The following is a 20,907-nucleotide window of genomic DNA, read 5'->3' as shown; positions in this document are numbered from 1 at the left end:
AATAGCATCCATGCTTGATAAAAACCCTCACCAAAGTAGGGATAGAGGGAACATACCTCAACATCATAAAGGCCATATACAAAAGACCCACAGCTAATATAATCCTCAATGGGGAAAAACTGAGAGCTTTTCCTCTGCAGTTGGGAACAAGACAGGGATGTCCACTCTCACCATTACTATTTAACAAAGTACTGGATGTCTTAGTCTCAGCAATCAGACAACAAAAAGAAATAAAAGCATTCAAATCGGCAAGGAAGAAGTCAAACTTTCACTATTTCCAGACAACATGATACTCTATGTAGAAAACCTGAAAGACTCCACCAAAAAATTGCTAGAACTAACACATGAATTCAGCAAAGTTGCAGGATATAAAATCAATGTACAAGAACCTGTTGCATTTTCTATACATCAATAATGAAGCAAAAGAAAATTAAATCAAGGTACTTACCCATTTACATTTGCACCAGGAATCAACCTAACCAAACAGGTAAAAGAACTGTATGCTGAAAACTACAGAACACTTATGAAAGAAATTGAAGAAAGCACAAAGAAATGGAAAAACGTTCCACGCTCATGGATTAGAAGAACAAACATTATTAAAATGTGTATACTACCCAAAGCAATCTACACATTTAATGCAATCCCTATCAAAATACTACAGCATTTTTCTCAGAGCTAGAACAAATCCTAAAATTTAGGATTTGGAACAACAAAAGAGCCTGAATAGCCAAAGCAACCCTGAAAAAGAAAAACAAAAATGGATGTATCACGATTCTGGGCTTTAAGCTGTATTACAAAGCTGTAGTCATCAAGACATTATGGTACTGGCACAAAAAGAGACACATAGATGGGGTGCCTGGGTGGCTCAGTCATTAAGCAGCTGCCTTCGGGTCAGGTCATGATCCTGGGGTCCTGGGACTGAGCCCCACATCAGGCTCCCTGCTCAATGGGGAGCCTGCTTCTCCCTCTCCCTCTGCCGCTACCCCTGCTTATGCTCTCTCACTCTCTCTCAAATAAAGAAATAAGTAAAATTAAAAAAAAAAAGTATATAAAAAATAGACGCATAGATCAATGGAACAGAATAGAAAACCCAGAAATGGACCCACAACTATATGGTCAACTAATCCTCAGCAAGGCAGGAAAGAATATTCAATGGAAAAAAGACAGTCTCTTCAAAAAATGGTATTGGGAAAACTGGACAGCAACATGCAAAAGAATGAAACTGGACCACTTTCTTATACCATACACAAAAATAGACTCAAAATGGATGAAAGACCTAAATGTGAGACAGGAAACCATCAAAATCCTTGAGAAGAACACGGCCAGAAACCTCTGACCTCGGCCGCAGCAACTTCTTACCAGACATGTCACCAGAGGCAAGGGAAACAAAAGCAAAAATTAACTATCGGGGCTTCATCAAGATAAAAGGCTTCTGCACAGGGAAGCAAACAATCAACAAACCTAAAAGGCAGACTATGGAATGGGAGAAGATATGCAGAAGAGACATAACTGATAAAGGGTTGGTATCCAAAATCTACAAAGAACTTAACAAACTCAACTCCCAAAAAAACAGTCCAGTTAAGAAATAGGCAGAAAACATGAATAGACACTTCTTCCAAAAAGACATCCAGATGGCTATAAGACTCATGAAAAGATGCTCAACATCACTCAGCATCAGGGAAATACAAATCAAAACCACAATGAGATACCATCTCATACCTGTCAGGATGGCTAAAATTAACAACACAAGAAACAAGAGGTGTTGGCGAGGGTGTGGAGAAAGGGAATCCTCTTGCACTGTTGGTGGGAATGCAAACTACAGCCACTCTGGAAAACAGTACGGAGGTTCCTCCATACTGGTTGGAGGTTGGAGGTTCCATATATATATATATATATTACTCGAATATTACTCAGCCATCAAGAAGAATGAAATCTTACCATTTGCAATGATGTGGATGGAGTTAGCGTGTATTACGCTAAGAGAAATAAAGTCAGTCCGAGAAAGACAAATACCATATGATCTCACTTACATGGGGAATTTAAGAAACAAAACAGATGAACATATGGGAGGAAGGGGAAAAAAAGGAGAAGGGGAAACAAACCATAAGAGACTGTTAACTATAGAGAACAAACTGAGGGTTGATGGAGGGAGGTGGGTGGGGGATGGGCTAGACGGGTGATGGGTATCATCATGGGTAGGTTGATGCTCATTATAACAAGGATGGCACTTGTTATGATGAGCACTGGGTGTTGTATGTAAGTGACGAACCACTGAATTCTACTCCTGAAACCAATATTGCATTGTATGTTAACTAGAATTGATATAAAAATGTGGGGAAAAAAAAAAAGGAAGGTAAAACCTTCCATTATGTTTAACCAGGGTTTCTCAAGCTCTTCACTCTTAACATGTGGGGCCAGATAATTCTTCACTGTAACCTGCTCCTCTACAGATGGGTGTGATTACCTAATATGTGATGCATTCCAGTCAGCAGACATCTTAATTTCAAGAGGTTTTATTTTTTTTTTAATTCCTTCTTTTTAATGGAGTAACACATGAAAACCATAGATTTTTTTTCTAAAAAAAGATGCTAAATAGTGTGGGGAGATATAGAAATTTCGAAGATAAAGCTGCTGCCTTTTGAGAGCTTGCAAACAAATTTCACTTATAATTTACATCATTTGGATCTCATTCATTGACCAAGAATGTAAGTTAGAGTCAAGTTTTAGTGTTACCCTGACTCATAAAGTAATGATACAACGATATATTTTTATGTTTGAGAAATGCCACAAGCATAATTCTACATAACTGCCGCCAAAAAAAAATTTAAGGTTTTCCTTTTAATGATTTATTTATTTATTTATTTTTGAAGATTTTATTTATTTATTTGAGAGAGAGAGAGAGAGAGAGTGCAGGAGCAGAGGGAGAGGGAGAAGCAGACTCCCCGCTGAGCAGGGAGCCCAATGCGGGGCTCGATCCCAGGACCCTGGGATCATGACCTGAGCTGAAGGCAGACGCTCAACCGACTGAGCCACCCAGGTGCCCCTTAATGATTTTTTTTTAAAGTAAACTCTACCCCTCAACATGGGGCTTGAATTCACAACCCCAAGATCAAGAGTCACCAACTTGAGCCAGCCAGGTGCCCCCAAACCATTTAAGTTTTGCTTTAAATAGCACAGATTCCTACTAATACAATACTAATTTCTACCAACTGCATTCAATGTTGCTACTCTGAAATGAAAAAACATTCTGAAAAAGACTCCAGACAACTTTATCAAAAAGCATCTCTTCACATAAAACAAATATCTTGGGGCATATTTAAATAATGCCTGGGGTGCCTGGGTGGCTCAGTCGTTAAGCCTCTCTGCCTTCGGCTCAGGTCATGATCCCAGGGTCCTGGGATCGAGCCCCATGTCAGGCTCTCTGCTCAGCAGGAAGCCTGCTTCTCCCTCTCCCCCTCTTCCTGCTTGTGTTCCCTCTCTAGCTGTGTCTCTCTCTGTCAAATAAATAAATAAAATCTTAAAATAAATAAAATAAAAATCCTACGGGAGAAAGCTGTTGTAAGGGAGAATGGTGTAAGGTCACACCTCTTTACAACTGTCTACAGCACAGGGAAACCTGAAATGAACAACAACAAATAATAATAATAATAAAACATTCAGTGCAGGTCTTCAAATTGCTCTATCTGTGTTAATACACAACAGGAGCCACCACATTCATCTTCCAAAAGGAATCACTCCCAAAATTGCCTATAAAAGTATGTATCATTTGACTTTCTTTTCTTTTTTTTTTTAACTTACAAACAACAGATTTATATTTCATAATTCTGGCGGCTGGGTAGTTCATGATCAAGGTGGCAGCAGATTCACTGTCTGGTGAGAACTCGCTGCCTGGTGCATACAGGGCTGTCCTCTCCCTGCCCCCTTACAAAAAGGAAGGGGTCCTTTGACTTTCAAAACAACCTACAAGTATCATCACAAGTCTGTACTTCCTCTCTAAATAAAAGCAAACTGCCATGGGGTGCCTGGCTGGCTCAGTCTGTACAGCATGTGACTCTTGATCTCAGGGTCATGAGGTCAAGCCCCATGATGGGCCTGGAGCCTATTAAAAAACTAAATAAATAAATAAACTGCTAAAATTCAGTCGTTTGTTCAACTGCTCTCTTTTTAATTCATTCAGCCGAGATGTGAAGGCCAAATACCGGCCAGGCATGGTGCTGGGCCGTAGAGAAACAAAACCAGACAAAGCACTTTCTCCAAATTCAAGGAAGTACCCAGGCTTGTTGCTGCCTCTCTGTCTGCCCGTCTACCACCTCTCCCATGCTTGTGGGTACAAAGCATGGTGCTGAGTCCTATGTAAAACCAGCACTAGCACTGGCAAGTGGCTAGCAAGTTGCTACGTCTAATCAAGAAGTATTGCTATCTGTCTGAAGACAAGTCAGATGCCTGAGGAAACAAGAAAGCTGGCTGTTTTACCTCCTTCCCAATTTGTCATCAAAATGCACGTAAAGAAACATAAGACAAAAACTGGCAATAGCTCTGTCAACCATATGTCAAAGTCTGACTCCAATTTCCATAAATTGCACAAAGGGGACTGACCAACAAGTACAACTGACCCAGAGTTCATTACTATGCTCTCTGCCACATTTTATATCTTCTGAAATTCCATCCAATGAATGCCCACTTTAAACCAGCTTATATTTGTTTTTGATTGATTGTGTGAAAGGATGAAGAGTATTTGTGGTAATGTCTTAAATACAAATATGCCTTTTTTTAATGTATGCCCAAGCCAACAAAAGAATAAAGAAATCCTATATAAGCCAGAAAGGACAGGAATCGACAAACCCAAAGCTAATGTTTTCCCTGTGACCACTGCTGATTTCTAATGGCTAAAAGCCTGGGCTTTAATGATCCATGCTCCACAGGGACAAGGACAAAGCCTGGGGCTCAAACACCTAGGGAAGTAGGAAACACAAATCTTCTGTGAAGAAACACACCCTCAAACTAAATCTCAAAGAAATCACCAAAAACTTCCAAGAATCATGAATTCATAATCAAAAATTACAATAGAAATGAAGAAATAAGTCGCAGCAAAGTCAACAGAATAAAAAAAAAAAAAATACCCTGGGTGCCTGGGTGGCTCAGTTGGTTAAGCAACTGCCTCCGGCTCAGGTCATGATCCTGGAGTCCCTGGATCTAGTCCCGCATCAGGCTCCCTGCTCGGCAGGGAGTCTGCTTCTCCCTCTGACCCTCCCCCCTCTCATGTGTGCTCTCTCTCTCTCTCTCTCTCATTCTCTCTGTCTCAAATAAATAAATAAAATCTTAAAAGAAAAAACCCTATAGAATGAGACCCATAAAGACTGTGGGTATCAAAACTAGATTATAAACAAATTTATTTTATATTCTGTAATATTTGAAAAAATAAAGGGAAACCTGAAACTATGACAAAAGAGTATCAATAACAACTACTAAGATTTGTAAAAAGAACCAATCAAGACTTCAAGAAACAAATAAATAAAAAATAGTATTGAAATTAGAGCAAATGAGTCACAAATGCATAAAGAATTAGTAAACCGGAAGATATGAAAGAAATTATCCAGAATTCAACACAAAGAACCAAAACCAATGAATTATAAAACAGAGGTCAACAGCACAGGAGAACATCCTTCTTACTTTTAATTGGAGTTCCAGAAGGAGTTAGATTATAGGAGAGAGGCAGTGTTCAAAGGGATGATGGTTGAAAATGTCCCGGTGTCAATGAACAAGAATTACCAGATTCACGAAGCACAATGTATCAGCCAGCAAACTGAATGAGAGAAACCCACATCAGGATACATTACACAGGAAAACTGCAAGATCCAAGACAAACTGAGGATCAAGCAGATAAAAAGATATGACAGCTTACAACATAATCACAGTATCAATAAAAATAGAATAAAATAATATCAAAGAGTAAAATAATATCAAAGTAGTTTTGAAAGAAAGTAACTGTCCGTTTAGCACTCTATTCCACAGAGAGGTAAAACTATCTTTTGAGACCAAGGATGAAATAAACATATTTAGAAAACACGAATCAATGGAGTTTATTACCAAAGATTCTCTCTTAAAAAAACCTCAAAAAGAGGGGAAAAAGTACCAGAAAAAAAGGTTGACGTGTAAAAATAAATTATAAGAAAATGATAAATATGTGAATAATTCCAAGCAAACAGTAACTGCATAAAGCAATAATAATGCCAAATTTGTGGAGTTACAAGAAATCAAGATAGAACTAAAACTCTAGACAGCAGCATAAAAATAGGGAGGCTGAGGTCCCTTAAAAGCATCCAACTCTTGATTTCGGCTCAGATCATCATGATCTTCGGGTCGTAAAGTTGAGCCCCAAGAGGGGTTCCATGCTCAGCACAGAGGCTGCTTGGGTTTCTCTCTCCATCTCCCTCTGCCCCTCCACCCGCCCCCGCTCTTGCCCTCTAAAAATAAATAAATAAATAAATGCTTTTTAAAAAATTGGGAAAAAGGTGGGGGCACCTGGGTGGCTCAGTTGGTTAAGCATCTGCCTCCGGCTTAGGTCATGATCCTGGGGTCCTGGGATCAAGCCCCACGTCCGGCTCTCTGCTCAGTGGAAGCCTGCTTCTCCCTCTCCCTGCTGCTTCCCCTGCTTGTACTCTCTCTCTGTCAAATAAATAAATAAAATCTTTAAAAAAAAATTGGGAAAGAGGTAAATAGAGAGATAGGTTCTCGTCCTGACACAGAGTAAAGTAACTTTAGACTTTAAGACACATATTAAAATACACACAAAAATTGTAAAAACAACACACAACATTTAAACTAATACAAAGGAATAAAATGGAATTAAGGAAAAAGATTAAAAAATCAAAAGAAGGCAAGGGAGGAGAAAAAAACAAACAACAAAAAAAGCAGAACAAAATGACTATTGAAACAAATCCAAAAATATCAGCAGCCACAACCAATGTAAATGGACAAAAGGAAAACTAAACCTCCAGCTATATGCACTGTTTACAAGGGACGCGCCTAAAACAGGAGGACACAGAAAAGTTGAAAGTTATCAGGCCAACACAGACCCAAATATAAGCACCACACAGTATGAATATCAAATAAGGTTTACTGGAGAAAATATAACAAACAGAGAAGTGGCAACGCACTCTGCCAAACCCCAGTGTCCTGTAGAGAGGAATCCAGCCCCACACCTTTGGGCACTCCTGTCGCAATGAATGCCTCCTGGTTAAGGCAGTGCCTCTCGTGCTCTCTCTCATTCTCTCTCTCTCAAATAAATAAATAAAATCTTTAAAAAAAAGAAAAAGATTGTTTAAAAAAAAAAAAGTGAACCACTGGAGCCCATGGGCTGCTATCAGCCTGTTCTGCCCTAAAGCTGAGACCTGCCAAGTCAGCTCTCTGATAAGGCCACTAGAGAGAGAGAAAGGAATGAGCATCCACGCGCCTGTGTCTTGCCTCCCCTCAGTGAAGCACAGGATAGAAAAAAGATACAACAAACAAATTCTAACCAAAAGCCATGTCTACAGCAGTAGCTGACAAAATCCACATCAAGCTGAAAAGCATGATTTGAGATACTCACTACTTCATGTTATCATTTTACTTCACAATTTTTATCTTGTATATATTGAATAACAAATCCTTAAAAATACATAGCAGAAGTCATCAGAATCAAGGAGAAACTGCCAGTGCTACCATCTGTAAGATATCTGACACAATTATCTCAATTATTGAAACATTAATCAGACGAAAGGTAGACGAAAGGTTGAATACTGCAAATAACAAGCTTGATCCAACAACTGGAAAATACAATTTTTTTTCAAAGCACACATGAAACATTTACAAAACAAATCCTTGGTAAGCTTTAAAGCAAATCTCACATACGTTCAAAGAATTAGTATCAGAACACACCATCTGATTATAATGCAATTATGTTAGAAATTAATAACACAATAAAATTTAATAAATAAAACCTCTACAGTTGGAAACAAAAGCAATTCATGAGTCAAAAAAGAAATATGTTGGAAACTAGAAAATATTTAGAACGTGATGATGACCATCTACGTACAAAAACTTGTGGGATATGCCTAAAGCAATAAGTACAGACCCAGAGTGTTTTACACATGAATTCCATCAATGAACAGATAATTCCAGCTTCACACAAAACCCTGGAGAATAGAGGAAACTCCGCAACTCATTTCATGAGACCAGTATATTCCTAATAATACCAGAATCTGACAAGGACTATATAAGAAAGAAAAATTACAAGCTAATCTCACTCATGAACATGGATGCAAAAATCGTAAACAAAACAAAAGCAAGCCAAATCCAGGAATACGTAATAAAAGATAATATAACCAATTTGTGTTTCTTCCAGGAATGCAAGTGTGAGTCAACACTAGAAAATACATTCATTTCAATCATATCAATTAAGGCAAAAACATGCCTTTGATCAAATATCCATAACCACTCAATTAAAACTCTTATCAAAGTAGGAACAGAAGGGAAAGTCTTTAACCTAATGAGCAGAACTTCAAGTTGTGAGGGACTTCCAGGAAGGCTCCTTGAAGGGAAATGAGTCCCTTTTGCTGCCCACTTCTCAGCTCCTGGAATGGAGACTAGATGGCCAGTGCTCAGCACCTATCCTATGAGGTGACCTTAAGGATGGAGCCAGATATTGAGAAGCAAAGAAGAGAAAGAAGGAACCTGGGTCCCTGATGTCTTAGAGACACTACACAGCTGCATGCTGAGTTGCATGCCTCTGGACTTCTTTAACATGTGAAACTAAGACTTTGTGTATTTAAGATACTTTTACTTATGCAGTCAAATGCCATCTTAACTGAAACACTATTGCTATTCAAATGGTACTAGAAGCTCTAAACCGGGCAAAAGACAAAATAATAATAATAATAATAATAAATATGTAAGAATGGTTAAGAAACAAATCTATAATTATTCACATATGACTAAAAAACCTAAAAGAATTCTATAGAAAATGACTAGAAATAAGTTTAGCAGGACAGTCAGAAAAAAGGTCAAAGGCACTTCTGTGTACCAGTAACAATCAGTTAAAAATCTTTAACTTAAAAAGGATACCGTTTATACTAGCAACAACAACAAGGTAGCTAGGAATAAATCTAATCTAAAAGTCAAAACTTTTGACTTTTGTATAGAAAATTATGAAACTTTTTGGAAGGATGTTAATAAAAAATAGGTCAAGAAGAGTAAGTGTAGTTGTTCAGATGTTACTGCTGAAATCAATCCAAAGATTCAATGCAGTTGTGATCAAGTCTCAACAAGGTTTTTCATGGAACTCGTCAAGCTAAATTTATAGACAGTCACAAAGGGGCAAGAATAACAAAGTCATTCCTGAGGAACACAGCAAGAGAGAAAAACTTGCCCCCCAGACATCAAAAATTATCATAAGGCCACAGTACTGGAGAGTGGTCCTTGTGCAGGGACAAACAAATAGACCAATGGAACAGACCTGGAGCCCAGGAACAGACTCACATATATACCAAAACCTAGGTGATACGGACAGTTGCTTGCAAATGGTGATGCAGTCAATAAAATGATGCTGGGACAACTAAAATGAAAACAAAAGAAAATGGATACCTACCTGACAACATGCATATAAACTAAATTCTAAATGATGGAGTATTTTTAAATATGAAAGGCAAAACTATTATTTTAAATATATAATGTTTTTAAGAGCTCGTTTTAAGAAAAGATTTTTTTAAATTAAAAAAAATTTTTATTAACATATCATGTATTATTTGTTTCAGGGGTACAGGTCTGTGATTCATCAGTCTTACAAAATTCACAGTGCTCACCATAGTACTTACCCTCCCCAATGTCCATCACTCAGTCACCCCAGCCGTCCCACCCCTGGCCACTCCAGCAACCCTCAGTTTGTTTCCTGAGATTAAGAGTCTCTTATGGTTTGTCTCCCTCTCTGGTTTCGTCTTGTTTCATGTTTCCCTCCCTTCCCCTATGATCCTCTGTCTTGTTTCTCTAAATCCTCATATCAGTGAGATCGTATGATACTTGTCTTCCCGATTGACTTATTTCGCTCAGCATAATACCCTCTAGTTCCATCCACATTGTTGCAAATGGCAAGATTTCATTTTTTGATGGCTGCATAATACTCCATTGTGTGTGTGTATATATATACCACATCTTCTTTATCCATTCATCCATTGATGGACATCTTGGCTCTTTCCATACTTTGGCTATTGTGGACATTGCTGCTATAAACATTGGGGTGCATGTGCCCCTTTGGATCACTACACTTGTATCTTTGGGGAAAATACCCAGTAGTGCAATTGCTGGGTCAGAGGGTAGCTCTATTTTCAACTTTTTGAGGAACCTCCATACTGTGTTCCAGAGTGGCTGCACCAGCTTGCACTCCCACCAACAGTGTAGAAGGTTCCCCTTAAGAAAAGATTCTTATGGGAGATTTTTTAAGTGACCTTTTCAACTATATTACACAAAAGGGAAAAACATTTTAACTATATTAAAAGAGCTCCTTCCAATGAAAGAAAGGAAAAAAGACAGAAAAAAACAAAACAAAAAAATGACAAACACAACTGGGCAATAAATATTTGAAAAGTTGTTCTCTTTCAGTAATCACGGAAAGCAAATTAGGACCACAACATGAAACCATTTTACATCCATCAGATTAGGGGTAAAAAAAACTTTAATAAGTTGCCAAAAATGGGGCGCCTGGGTGGCTCAGTTGGTTAAGCGACTGCCTTCGGCTCAGGTCATGATCCTGGAGTCCGGGGATCAAGTCCCACATTGGGCTCCCTGCTCAGCAGGGAGTCTGCTTCTCCATCTGACCCTCTTCCCTCTCGTGCTATCTCTCATTCTCTCTCTCTCAGATAAATAAATAAAAAATCTTTAAAAAAAAAAAATAAGTTGCCAGAAATGTGGATCAACTGAAATTCTCCTATACCTCTGAAAAGTAGTAGTACAACTACTTCGAGTACAGTACTGTTGACCTTTGAACAACGTGGGGGTTGGGGTGTGCACCCTGCCCACCTCCTATGGTCGAAAATCCGAATATAATTCTTCACTTTCCCCCAAAACTCAATTACTAATAATCTACTATTAACAGGAAGTCTTGCCAGAAGCCATAAATGATTGACGCATATTTTATATGTTATACATATTATATGCTGTATTCTTACAATATATAAGCCAGAAAAAAAAAAACAATACAAAGAAAGTCATGAGAAAATACATTTACAGTACTGTACTATATTTTTTTGAAAAAATCTGCAGAGAAGTGGACCCATGCGGTCCAAACCTGTTGTTCAAAGGTCAACTGTATTGGTTTTACTAGTAAAGCAGAAGATGCACACCCTATGTTCCAGCAATTCTACTGATATACCTTTGTGCAAGTGCGCCAACTAACGGGTACAAGAACATTCACAGCAGCCCTGTATGCAATAGAAAAGAACTGTAAACAATCAAAATGTCAGTCAATAACACAGCAAAACAGCTGAGTGAAAAAAATGAACTCCACCCACAGATGCCAACATGGATTAATCTCAAAAGCAAGCAAAAGAAACAAGTCAGAGGATATATAGATATATAAATATATATATATACACACACACACACATACATACATATATATGGTACGATTCCGTTTATATAAATGTCAAAAACCAGCAAAATTAAACATACCATTTAAGAATACCTACATGTGTGGTAAAACTATATAGAAAAGCTTAGGGTGCTTAACGAAAATTTCAAGATAGTGTTTATCTGTGGCTCCTCCAGAGAGTAGGATTTAACTGAGGAAGTACAAACTACTAACTGGCTAAATTCCATTTCTTAAACTGAATGTGAGGCCCACGTGAGTTCATTTAATTTCTCTGGAAATGATGATACATAATTAGCTATATATACGCTTCTCTATTGATTATGTATTACACAATACACTTTAAATGACTCAAAAAATATCCAAAAATTTGTTTTAAATTATCTTGTTCATCTTCATTTTTTTTAAAGGCCACTGGTATGTAAAAGTGGTCTTTTAAGTATAAAATAATGACATTAGCATCTGATACGTTAAGGGCTGCTGTTAAAGGTATTCATGCGCCCTGCCCTTGATAATGCACATCAACTTGTTTTCCAAAGCAACGCTGAAGTGCAAAAGACGTCAAGGCTTTGCGCAAAAATACACTTTATTGACTTGCACCAGTACAACCATTCTTGTATACAACAAATGGCATGCACCCTGCATCTGCTAACGAAATTCCTTGAAATTTGTTTTCGTGACAACGAAATTAAAAGACAAATATATTCAGCTAAATATACAACAAACGGCATGCATCCTGCATCTGCTAACGAAATTCCTTGAAATTTGTTTTCGTGACAACGAAATTAAAAGACAAATATATTCAGCTAAATAAACACTCAGGGAGGCTATCATTTAATTATGGTATATCAGATTTCTATCTTAAATTGCAGCCTGAAGTCTCATAAAGGATTTTCTTTGCTTAAGGCAACTAGGAAATAAAATTGGGAGACTCTGGCTAGTACCCGAATTTGAATAGTGATAACTCCGCGGCTTTAGGCAAATTCACGGACTCAGTTTCGAAATAAAAAGTTATTTTTCCAATTTCCGCAGCAGTTGGCAGGTATTTTTATGAGAGTTCACTCTATAATATCCCTGGCAAGGTAGTACCAATCCCCGCAGATAGAGTCCCCAGATCAACCACATGAGCCAGCGACTTGATTCAAGAATCCACCCCCTCTCCAATCTCCTTGAAACAGGTGATCTTCTATGCCTCCGTTGTCCTGGGGTATGGGGAGCAACGGGCGAAAGTTACCAGGAAGTTAAGACGAGTCCGTCAATCACATGGGTAAAACTTTGCTGGGATCTTACAAAACATTCGTGTCATCTAACCCCTTCGTTTTTTGATAGGGAAAGTATATCTCAGGGAGAAGCGCACCTGCTTAGGATCTAACAGCTATTTAAATTGGTATCCTCACCTAGCTCAGTGATCCTCCCCACCCCACCCCCCATTCCCAAAAGCTTCAATTCGTTGCTAACACGGAGGAGGTGAAAAAACTCTCATATCCTTAGTGTGGCCAGGTGGTGAGGGCTAGAAAGGGTCGTAGAGATAATCAGTACAACCTTCTAACAGGTGTCAAACAGAAAGGTAAGTGACGCCGCTTGAGCGGTTAAATCACCGACCCTCTGCCACCGAGCAGCAGGAGCCTGACAAGGGTAATGAAAGATCACTGGCGATCCCACTTCCCGTCTCCAGGAGGGTGGGTGTCAAAGACACCCGATCCCTCCACTGCAGCACGAATCCCGCGCTTCCCACGCAGAACCGGGAAGCGGGGAGGTGGGGAAACTTGAACCGCTGGTGCGCAGCACCGAAAACGCCGCGGCAGGGCAAGAACCGAGTCCCGCCTCTTTCTTCCGCATCCGTCGAAGGGGAGAAAGGGAAACAGTAAGGTTGAGGCGCCTCCCGCGAGAAGAGGTACCTGAGGCTCGCGCCGCAGTCCCTCGCCGCTACCGCACCGGAGCCCAACACCCTGCTTCCGGGATCAAGTCGGGCAGGGAGGCCTAAGATTGCGGGAGGCCGCCGCCTGCCCGCCCCAACCAAGCCCCGCCTCCACTTCCCACTCTGCGGAGGACCCGGGCAACTTCCGGGACGCCGCGCGTCACTAAGCAGCCGATCCCCACTTCCGGAAGCCGTCCTCCCTGCGCTGTCCATTTCGGGGACGGCGCGATTGCGATCGCGATTTCCGCGCGTTTGATTGGTGGAGTGAGAGAGCTGGTCTCCGTTGATTGGTGCCGGCATCTTCGGCCCCATAGACGCCGCGGGGCGTAGAATTTCAGTAGTCTGTTTCCTGCCACCGGCAGGTCTCGCACCGCAACCATGGTGGATGTCATGGAGTTGCCCAGGTCGCGCGTCAACGCCAGCATGCTAGCTCAGTTCATCGACCGGCCGGTCTGCTTCGTAGGGAGGCTGGAAAAGGTGCGCGCCGTCGCTGCCCTGGACTACCTGCTTTGTAGGCGGGGGGGAGGGGGGACCCCGTGACCGCCAGGGTGGCAGCCTCAGGGTGGTAAGGGAGGGTGGAGGAGGACAGGCCTTAGAGCATCACTGCGCTCCCAACTGCTTCGTTTTACACAAGGGGACGTTCTGCACACTTTTTAGCCACTGCTGCCCCATTTTGGCGCCACTTTTATGGCGCGGAGTCGTGACGTTTTCGAATGCGCTCCGTTCTAAATTCTAGCGTCCTCCACTCTGGTTCCTTTTTGTATTTACAAAAAGAAAATTATAGACCTGATTCACACATCTACCTCCTGATTTTTTAGTTTAGCCAGACTTGACAACTACTCTGTTTTTCTAGTTTCCTTCTCATGCAATTTTGGCTGTTCTCAAACTTCGTTTTCTCGTTAGAGTCAATTCGCCGTAAACATTCTTCGATTGTCCCTTTCAGATCTTATAGCCGTCTGTGTTCTTATGCCAGTGTTAGAGTGCAGCATCTTCACTCTACTGATGAGAAGCAGGCCCAAAGTTTCGGAGTCAGTGAACCGGGAAAGCTGAGGGGAGAAAAAATAAAAAACTATTGTAAAGCCTTAGTTCATTTCAGCCACACAACTTCTTCGTTAAATAGGTGTTATTTGACTGCGGGGTAGGGAAACTGGGTAGGAGTGGTGTATGGTTAACTGCTCAAAGCCACAGCAACTAGGAAAGCTGACCTTCAAACCAGATCTGAGTGCACTCTACAGCTAACAGTAGTAGAACCCAAATCTTCTGACAACCAGTTCTCTTTACTTCATCATGCTTTTTTTTAAAGTAATCTCTACCCCCAAGGTAGGGCTCAAACTCACAACCCTGAGGTCAAGAGTGGCACACGCCAGGACTGAGCCAACCAGGTGTCCCCATCAAGCTTAATTTTTAAAACATACCCTCTAGGGCGCCTGGGTGGCTCAGTTGGTTAAGCGACTGCCTTCGGCTCAGGTCATGATCGTGGAGTCCCGGGATCGAGTCCCCGCATCGGGCTCCCTACTCGGCAGGGAGCCTGCTTCTCCCTCTGACCCTCCTCTCTCTCATTCTCTCTCTCAAATAAATAAAATCTTTAAAAATAAATAAATAAAACATACCCTCTAGTGGAATATGTACTATTTAAATCATGAGTGCTAGTAGATCTCACTTTTAGACAGTATGGACCCCCTTTAATTTGTTGTTAGGGCAGGGTTGCCAGATTTAGCAAATGAAAATATAGGACATATTTGTACCAAAAAGTACTGTTTATCTGAAATTCAAATTTAACAAAGTGTCATTTGACCAGATATGGTAACAAGATTATAATTTGAACAAAATTATTCAAAAACAATTGCTTTGTGTGCATTGACTAAGTGTGTTTGGGTCAATCTGCTCATCTTCAGTCAAACTTACAATATTTTTATTTTAATGAGATTTTAAAGTTTCTTTTGTTTATGTGGTTGGTTTTTTTTAATCTTGTGTTTCTTTTTTAGATTCATCCTACTGGAAAAATGTTTATTCTTTCAGATGGAGAAGGCAAAAATGGAACCATTGAGTTGATGGAGCCCGTATGTTTAAGTATTAATTCCATGTCTCTTGTAATTAATTCATCTTGCTGATGTTTCTGATTCTTGGAGTGGCTGTATAAAGGACCGGCTTATAACTTCCCTGCTCTAAAATTAAACTTTTGTCCTCTTTCTTACATTATATATCCCTTTACATTTCTACATTCTTTGGGCTCCATGATTTTTTATTTTTATTTTTTTTAAGATTTTATTTATTTATTTGACAGAGAGAGACACAGCGAGAGAGGGAACACAAGCAGGGAGAGTGGGAGAGGGAGAAGCAGGCTTCCCGCAGAGCAGGGAGCCGGATGTGGGGCTTGATCCCAGGACCCCGGGATCATGACCTGAGCTGAAGGCAGACGCTTAACGACTGAGCCACCCAGGCACCCCAGGGCTCCATGATTTTTTAATACATCCCTTAACTAGGTAACAATTTCTATTCCTATGAAAGACCATAAAATCACATTTAAAAAAAAAAATCTTTTAAGTCATTTTTTTCTTTCCTCTAAAGTTTTACATTTTTAAAATTCTATTTTCTGTTTTTATTTACATGTACTTTTAGTTATCACCTGTTTTTATATTTTACATTTATTGTACTCAAAAAAATTTTCTTGGTTTTTTTTTTTAAGACAAGTCCATGTGCTGTTTGGTTAATATATACAGAATATACTGCACAAGATATAGAAAATAGAAGGCTCCTTTCATTGGGTCCTTATAGAAATGCTGGACATTCTCATTATCTTTAAGTGATTTTGTTTTCAACTTAAACATTTTCCAAGTTATCAACTAGAAAGATGACAGCACCAAGTTGACAATTTGTTCTTTGTGTTAGCTTGAAGAAGAAATCTCTGGAATCGTGGAAGTAGTTGGAAGAGTAACGGCCAAGGCAACCATTATGTGTGCATCATTTGTCCAGTTTAAAGAAGATAACCATCCTTTTGGTAAATAAAACATTCTAGTATTAAGTAGTTTCATGTAATTAGGAGGAAAATGATTTTCTTCTTCTTAACTTGAGATGTCTTGGTCTTGAGTCTCAGTCCTGCCACCTTTCAATTTCTATAAAATTTTCTGATCCCAAAGGAAAATGGGAGAACATTTTGGCCCGCTTTCAAGTAATGCTTGTATATGTAGGAAACTCAGTAAAAATTAGTATTTGTGGGAAGAGAAACTTAAAACATATGGCAAACAAATAATAGTTTTTTTAACATATGCATTGAAAGCATCATATAATATGTAACACCTAAAACCAAGCAAGGACTGCCTGTACAATGGATATCAAATGAATAGTTGCCTATACTCCATGTCTTTTATTTTTTAGAGCCACAGGTAAATAGCTATGATGGTCCCTGTTTTAGAAGACAGGTGGTAAAAAGTTGATCTCTAAAAGGGAAAGAAAAGAGAAAGAGGTAGAAATCTTTTAGATAATAAATGATGTTACATCTTTCTATTGTAGATTAAATGTTTGCTAAAATGTTGTTTTTCAGATCTTGGACTATACAATGAAGCTGTGAAAATTACCCATGAGTTCCCTCAGTTTTTTCCTTTGGGGGTTGTGCAATATGATTGATCTCGATGAGCACATTGAAGACTGTCATAGGAAGCCCCTGATATTTGAGGGGGAGATTTCTGTGATTTTTCATATTTAATTTGTTCTCCTTTTAATTTCATTTACCTAACCTTATTAGATATTACAATATCCCACTTTTGATGGAACCTGTCTGTATACTGAAAGTTAAGTGCTTATAAAGAGAACCCTTCTGTATATGGTCAGATCAGATGCAAGAACAAAGCAGTTGCCTTGAGTTTAGTTTTCTCCTTTATTAATAAAGGCCAAAATGGGACATACTGTTGATCATTTCATTCTTATTCTTTTAGTCATGTATTCAGACACAAACTTGGAATCTTCAGAGCTGTAAGGTCAGAACTTAGACCTACCAAATGAAATCCAGGGCCACATGTATAAAGAATTTACTTGCTACCTCATAAGCTACATTATGTTAATTATTTCCTTGATACTCTGAAAAAAATGATTTTATTAAAAAAGCAAACAGAATCCTTTATCTTTTACAATTTGTGAGTACCTATATTAGAATTCTCCAGAGAATCAGAACCAAAAGAACCATATATAGCAGAACTATATATAAGATTTTGTTACAGGAATTGGCTTATGTGGTTATGGAAGCCAAGGAGTCCCCAGGATCACTCATCTGTAAGCCAGAGAACCAGGAAAATCAGTGGGATAATACAGTTCGAGTCGGGGGAGCTGATGTAACTTGTAGTCCAAGGTTGAAGACCTGAAGACTGGGAGGCCACTGGTGTAAATCCCAGAGTCTGAAGGCCCAAGAACCAGGAGCTCCAATGTCTGAGGACTGGAGGAGGTGGACCTCCCAGATCTGGAAGAGAGCAAATTCCTCCACCTTTTTGTTCTGTTTGGGCTTTCAACATATTGGATGATACCCACCTATTTTGTAGGGGCCTACTGATTCAGAAACGAATCTCTTCTGGAAATTCCCTCACAGACACACCCAGAAATAATGTTTTACTGGCTATCTGGTCTTCCCTTAGCTCAGTCAAGTTGACATATAAAATTAGTCATCACAGTACCTCTTTCTCAGGATTTTGAAACCACATTTACTAATGCCAAATAAGGGATTTCTTCTAATCATTAGAATAGTTGATGAAATCATTTGATTTTTCTTTTTTTTTTTTAAAGATTTCGTTTATTTATTTGAGAGAGAATGAGAAAAAGAGCATGAGAGGTGTGAGGGGCAGAGGGAGAAGCAGACTCCCAGCTGAGCAGGGAGACTCGATCCCGGGACTCCAGGATCATGATCTGAGCCGAAGGCAGTCGCTTAACCAACTGAGCCACCCAGGCGTCCTTTTTTTCTTCCTTTTAACTGTCATTCTTAGTATGAAATTCCTGTACTTGTACTTCATACCACTAAGTAATGCTGGGGATGGGCAGGTAGGGGATGTGACAAGTGTAGGATAGAGGGTAAAGCAGAATAACTGGTGACTTATATAGCCAGTCGAGTATTATGGCTTAACTCATTCTCTTCAGTTAGGAAATAAACTAATTCTAAATCCATTTAGATTGTAAATTATAACAAAAATATTTATTTTATGGACACCTGGCTGGTTCAGTTGATAGAGCATGTGACTCTTGATCTTGGGGCTGTAAATTCAAGCCCCATGTTGGGTGTACAAAATTTGAAATTGATAATATCCTCAATTTCAACTTTTATCCCAAAACATTCTACAAATTACGTAAGGAACATTGCCATAGCCACTTACGGTAAAACATACAAAGACCATTATAGTTGAGATTTAGGTTTAGGAGGAACATCAGCCAGTCTCAACAGTGTTGTCTTGAATGCCAGAGAAAGAGTCCGTCCTCAGTTGCGTTAACCTCTGACAATTCTGTGCTATTAAAATGTTAAAGGTGTCCTGCTTAAAACCTTCCCTTGAACTACTATGTTTAATAAATTGGACTAAATGAATAGGCTATCTTGCTTCCCATCAATTTCTATTATATTTCTACTAATAATTTATGGTGCCATATCTCCAGTCCCAACCTCACTTCTGAGCTGCTCAATGTCTAGACCTGGGTATCCCACCAACACCTGAGCTTCAACGAGTGTAGCTTGAATGTGTGCAGCCCCCCATGTGTTCCCTGATTCGGTAATAATTTTATCAGGATATAATTCACATATATGATTCACCTATTTCAACTGTACAATTCAGTTGCTATTAGGTATATTGAGTTGTATACTATCACTATAATCAATTTTAGAACACATTCATCACCCCAGAAGAAAGCCTGTACCTTTTACCGATCATGGCCCAATCCCTCTACCACCACAACCACCCCCTAACCCCAAGAAACGGCTGATCTACCTTCTGTCTACAGATTTGCCTATTCTAGATATTTCAAAGAAATGGAGTTATATGTGATCTTTTGTGACTGACTTCTTTCACTTAGCATGTTTTCAAGATTCATCTGTTTGTAACATATATCAGTGCTTCATCAACCTTTTTATGGCCAAATATTCCACTGTATGGATATACCACTTTTTATCCATTCATCATCCAGAAATTTGGGTGGTTTCCACCATTTGGGTATAATGAATAATGCTATTATGAGCATTCTGTGTTATGTTTTTGTGTGTACATATTTTTTATTTCTCTTGGATATATACCTATAAGTGGAACTGCTGCACCAAATGGTAAATGTGCTTAAGTTTTTGAGGAACTGCCAAACATTTCCTAAGTGGCTGTACCATTTTACATTCCTAGCAGCAGTGTTTAAGGATTCTAATTTCTCCACATCCTCACCAACACTTCATTATATAATCTGACTTTTTGATTCTGCCATCCCACTGGGTGTGAAATGGTATCTCATTGTGGTTCTGATTTGGTCTCTTTCCTCTAAAGCTACCATAAGCCACCCCATTGCCCAGAAAAGCTTGAGTATCTCCAGTCCTTTTCACCGCCACTGGCCCTGCAAGTTCAGACAGTTGTCCTCTCTCACTTGAACTATTACAACAGCCCTAACTGTAAATGGCCTTCCAGTTTCCAGGCTCTCTGGGTTTCCCAGCCAATACAGCTGAAATTAACATCAGTTCTAACCATCATACTATAAAGTTCACAGAAAAGAGAGGCTGGAAAGGGGAAAACTTCCTGGGAAGCTTAGAGTTGGGAAACCTGGCCACTGCTACCTTAATGAAGTGATCAAGGTTAGTATCAGCAGTGATGACAGGCAGAGATCATGTGCCCTCTAATGTGATAAAAAAGATACTTCGCCACTCTGGTATTTTTTCAAAAACCCTTAACACCAGCTAATCATGAGAAAATATCAGACCCAAATTGAAGGACACTCTACAAACTTACCTGATCACCCCTCAAACTGTCAAGGTCATGAAAAACAAGAAAAGAGAGACTCACAGAGAAGACTAAGCCTGGATTGGCTCCTGGAACAGAAAAAGACAAAGGAAAAACTGGTGAAATCTGAATAAAGGCTGGAGTTAACAGTAATATACCAGGGTTGGTTTCTTAGTTTTGACAAATGTACCATGATAAGGTAAGAGCATAAAGGCAGACAAACTCTGGGGGAGGGGTTACACAAGAACTCTACTATCTCACAACTTTTCTGTAAATCTAAAATTTCCCCACAATAAAAAGTGCATTAAAAAAATGAACCTCCTCAGGTTCCCCAATAAAAAGTGCATTTCAAAAATAATGAACCACTGACTACATGAGGTCCACATTTCCAATTAGTAGTTGCCCTTCACAATCTGACTACATCTCACCTCAGA

At 39.4% G+C, this 20,907-nt stretch overlaps 2 protein-coding genes across 2 annotated transcripts in view; one reads left to right on the top strand and one right to left on the bottom strand.

Annotated features, from left to right (window-relative positions):
* UMAD1 (UBAP1-MVB12-associated (UMA) domain containing 1) overlaps positions 1–13,678 on the bottom strand; it is a 214,447-nt gene extending 200,769 nt beyond the window's left edge. Inside the window, exon 1 of the mRNA XM_027572954.2 lies at positions 13,516–13,678. The gene's annotated coding sequence lies outside the window, so the exon portion shown is untranslated. The remainder of the gene's footprint in view (positions 1–13,515) is intronic.
* Positions 13,679–13,755: 77 nt separating this feature from the next.
* RPA3 (replication protein A3) lies at positions 13,756–17,433 on the top strand. Its single transcript, XM_027572949.2, has 4 exons — positions 13,756–14,012; positions 15,521–15,595; positions 16,425–16,533; positions 17,077–17,433. Exons 1-4 carry the CDS (start codon positions 13,914–13,916, stop codon positions 17,157–17,159), a joined length of 366 nt encoding a protein of 121 aa, XP_027428750.1. The 5' UTR covers positions 13,756–13,913; the 3' UTR covers positions 17,160–17,433.
* The last annotated feature ends 3,474 nt before the right edge of the window (positions 17,434–20,907 follow it).

The sequence above is a fragment of the Zalophus californianus genome, chromosome 12 (genome assembly GCF_009762305.2).
Source record: "Zalophus californianus isolate mZalCal1 chromosome 12, mZalCal1.pri.v2, whole genome shotgun sequence".
Taxonomy (NCBI): domain Eukaryota; kingdom Metazoa; phylum Chordata; class Mammalia; order Carnivora; family Otariidae; genus Zalophus; species Zalophus californianus.
This window is presented reverse-complemented; position numbering and strand designations above follow the sequence as displayed.

Bases quoted from the DNA above. Each gene is read 5' to 3' on its own strand.
- RPA3 (XM_027572949.2), top strand. From the start codon at position 13,914: ATGGTGGATGTCATGGAGTTGCCCAGGTCGCGCGTCAACGCCAGCATG. The intron at 14,013-15,520 runs GTGCGCGCCGTC...TTTCTTTTTTAG, and splicing joins TCGTAGGGAGGCTGGAAAAG to ATTCATCCTACTGGAAAAAT. The intron at 15,596-16,424 runs GTATGTTTAAGT...TCTTTGTGTTAG, and splicing joins CCATTGAGTTGATGGAGCCC to CTTGAAGAAGAAATCTCTGG.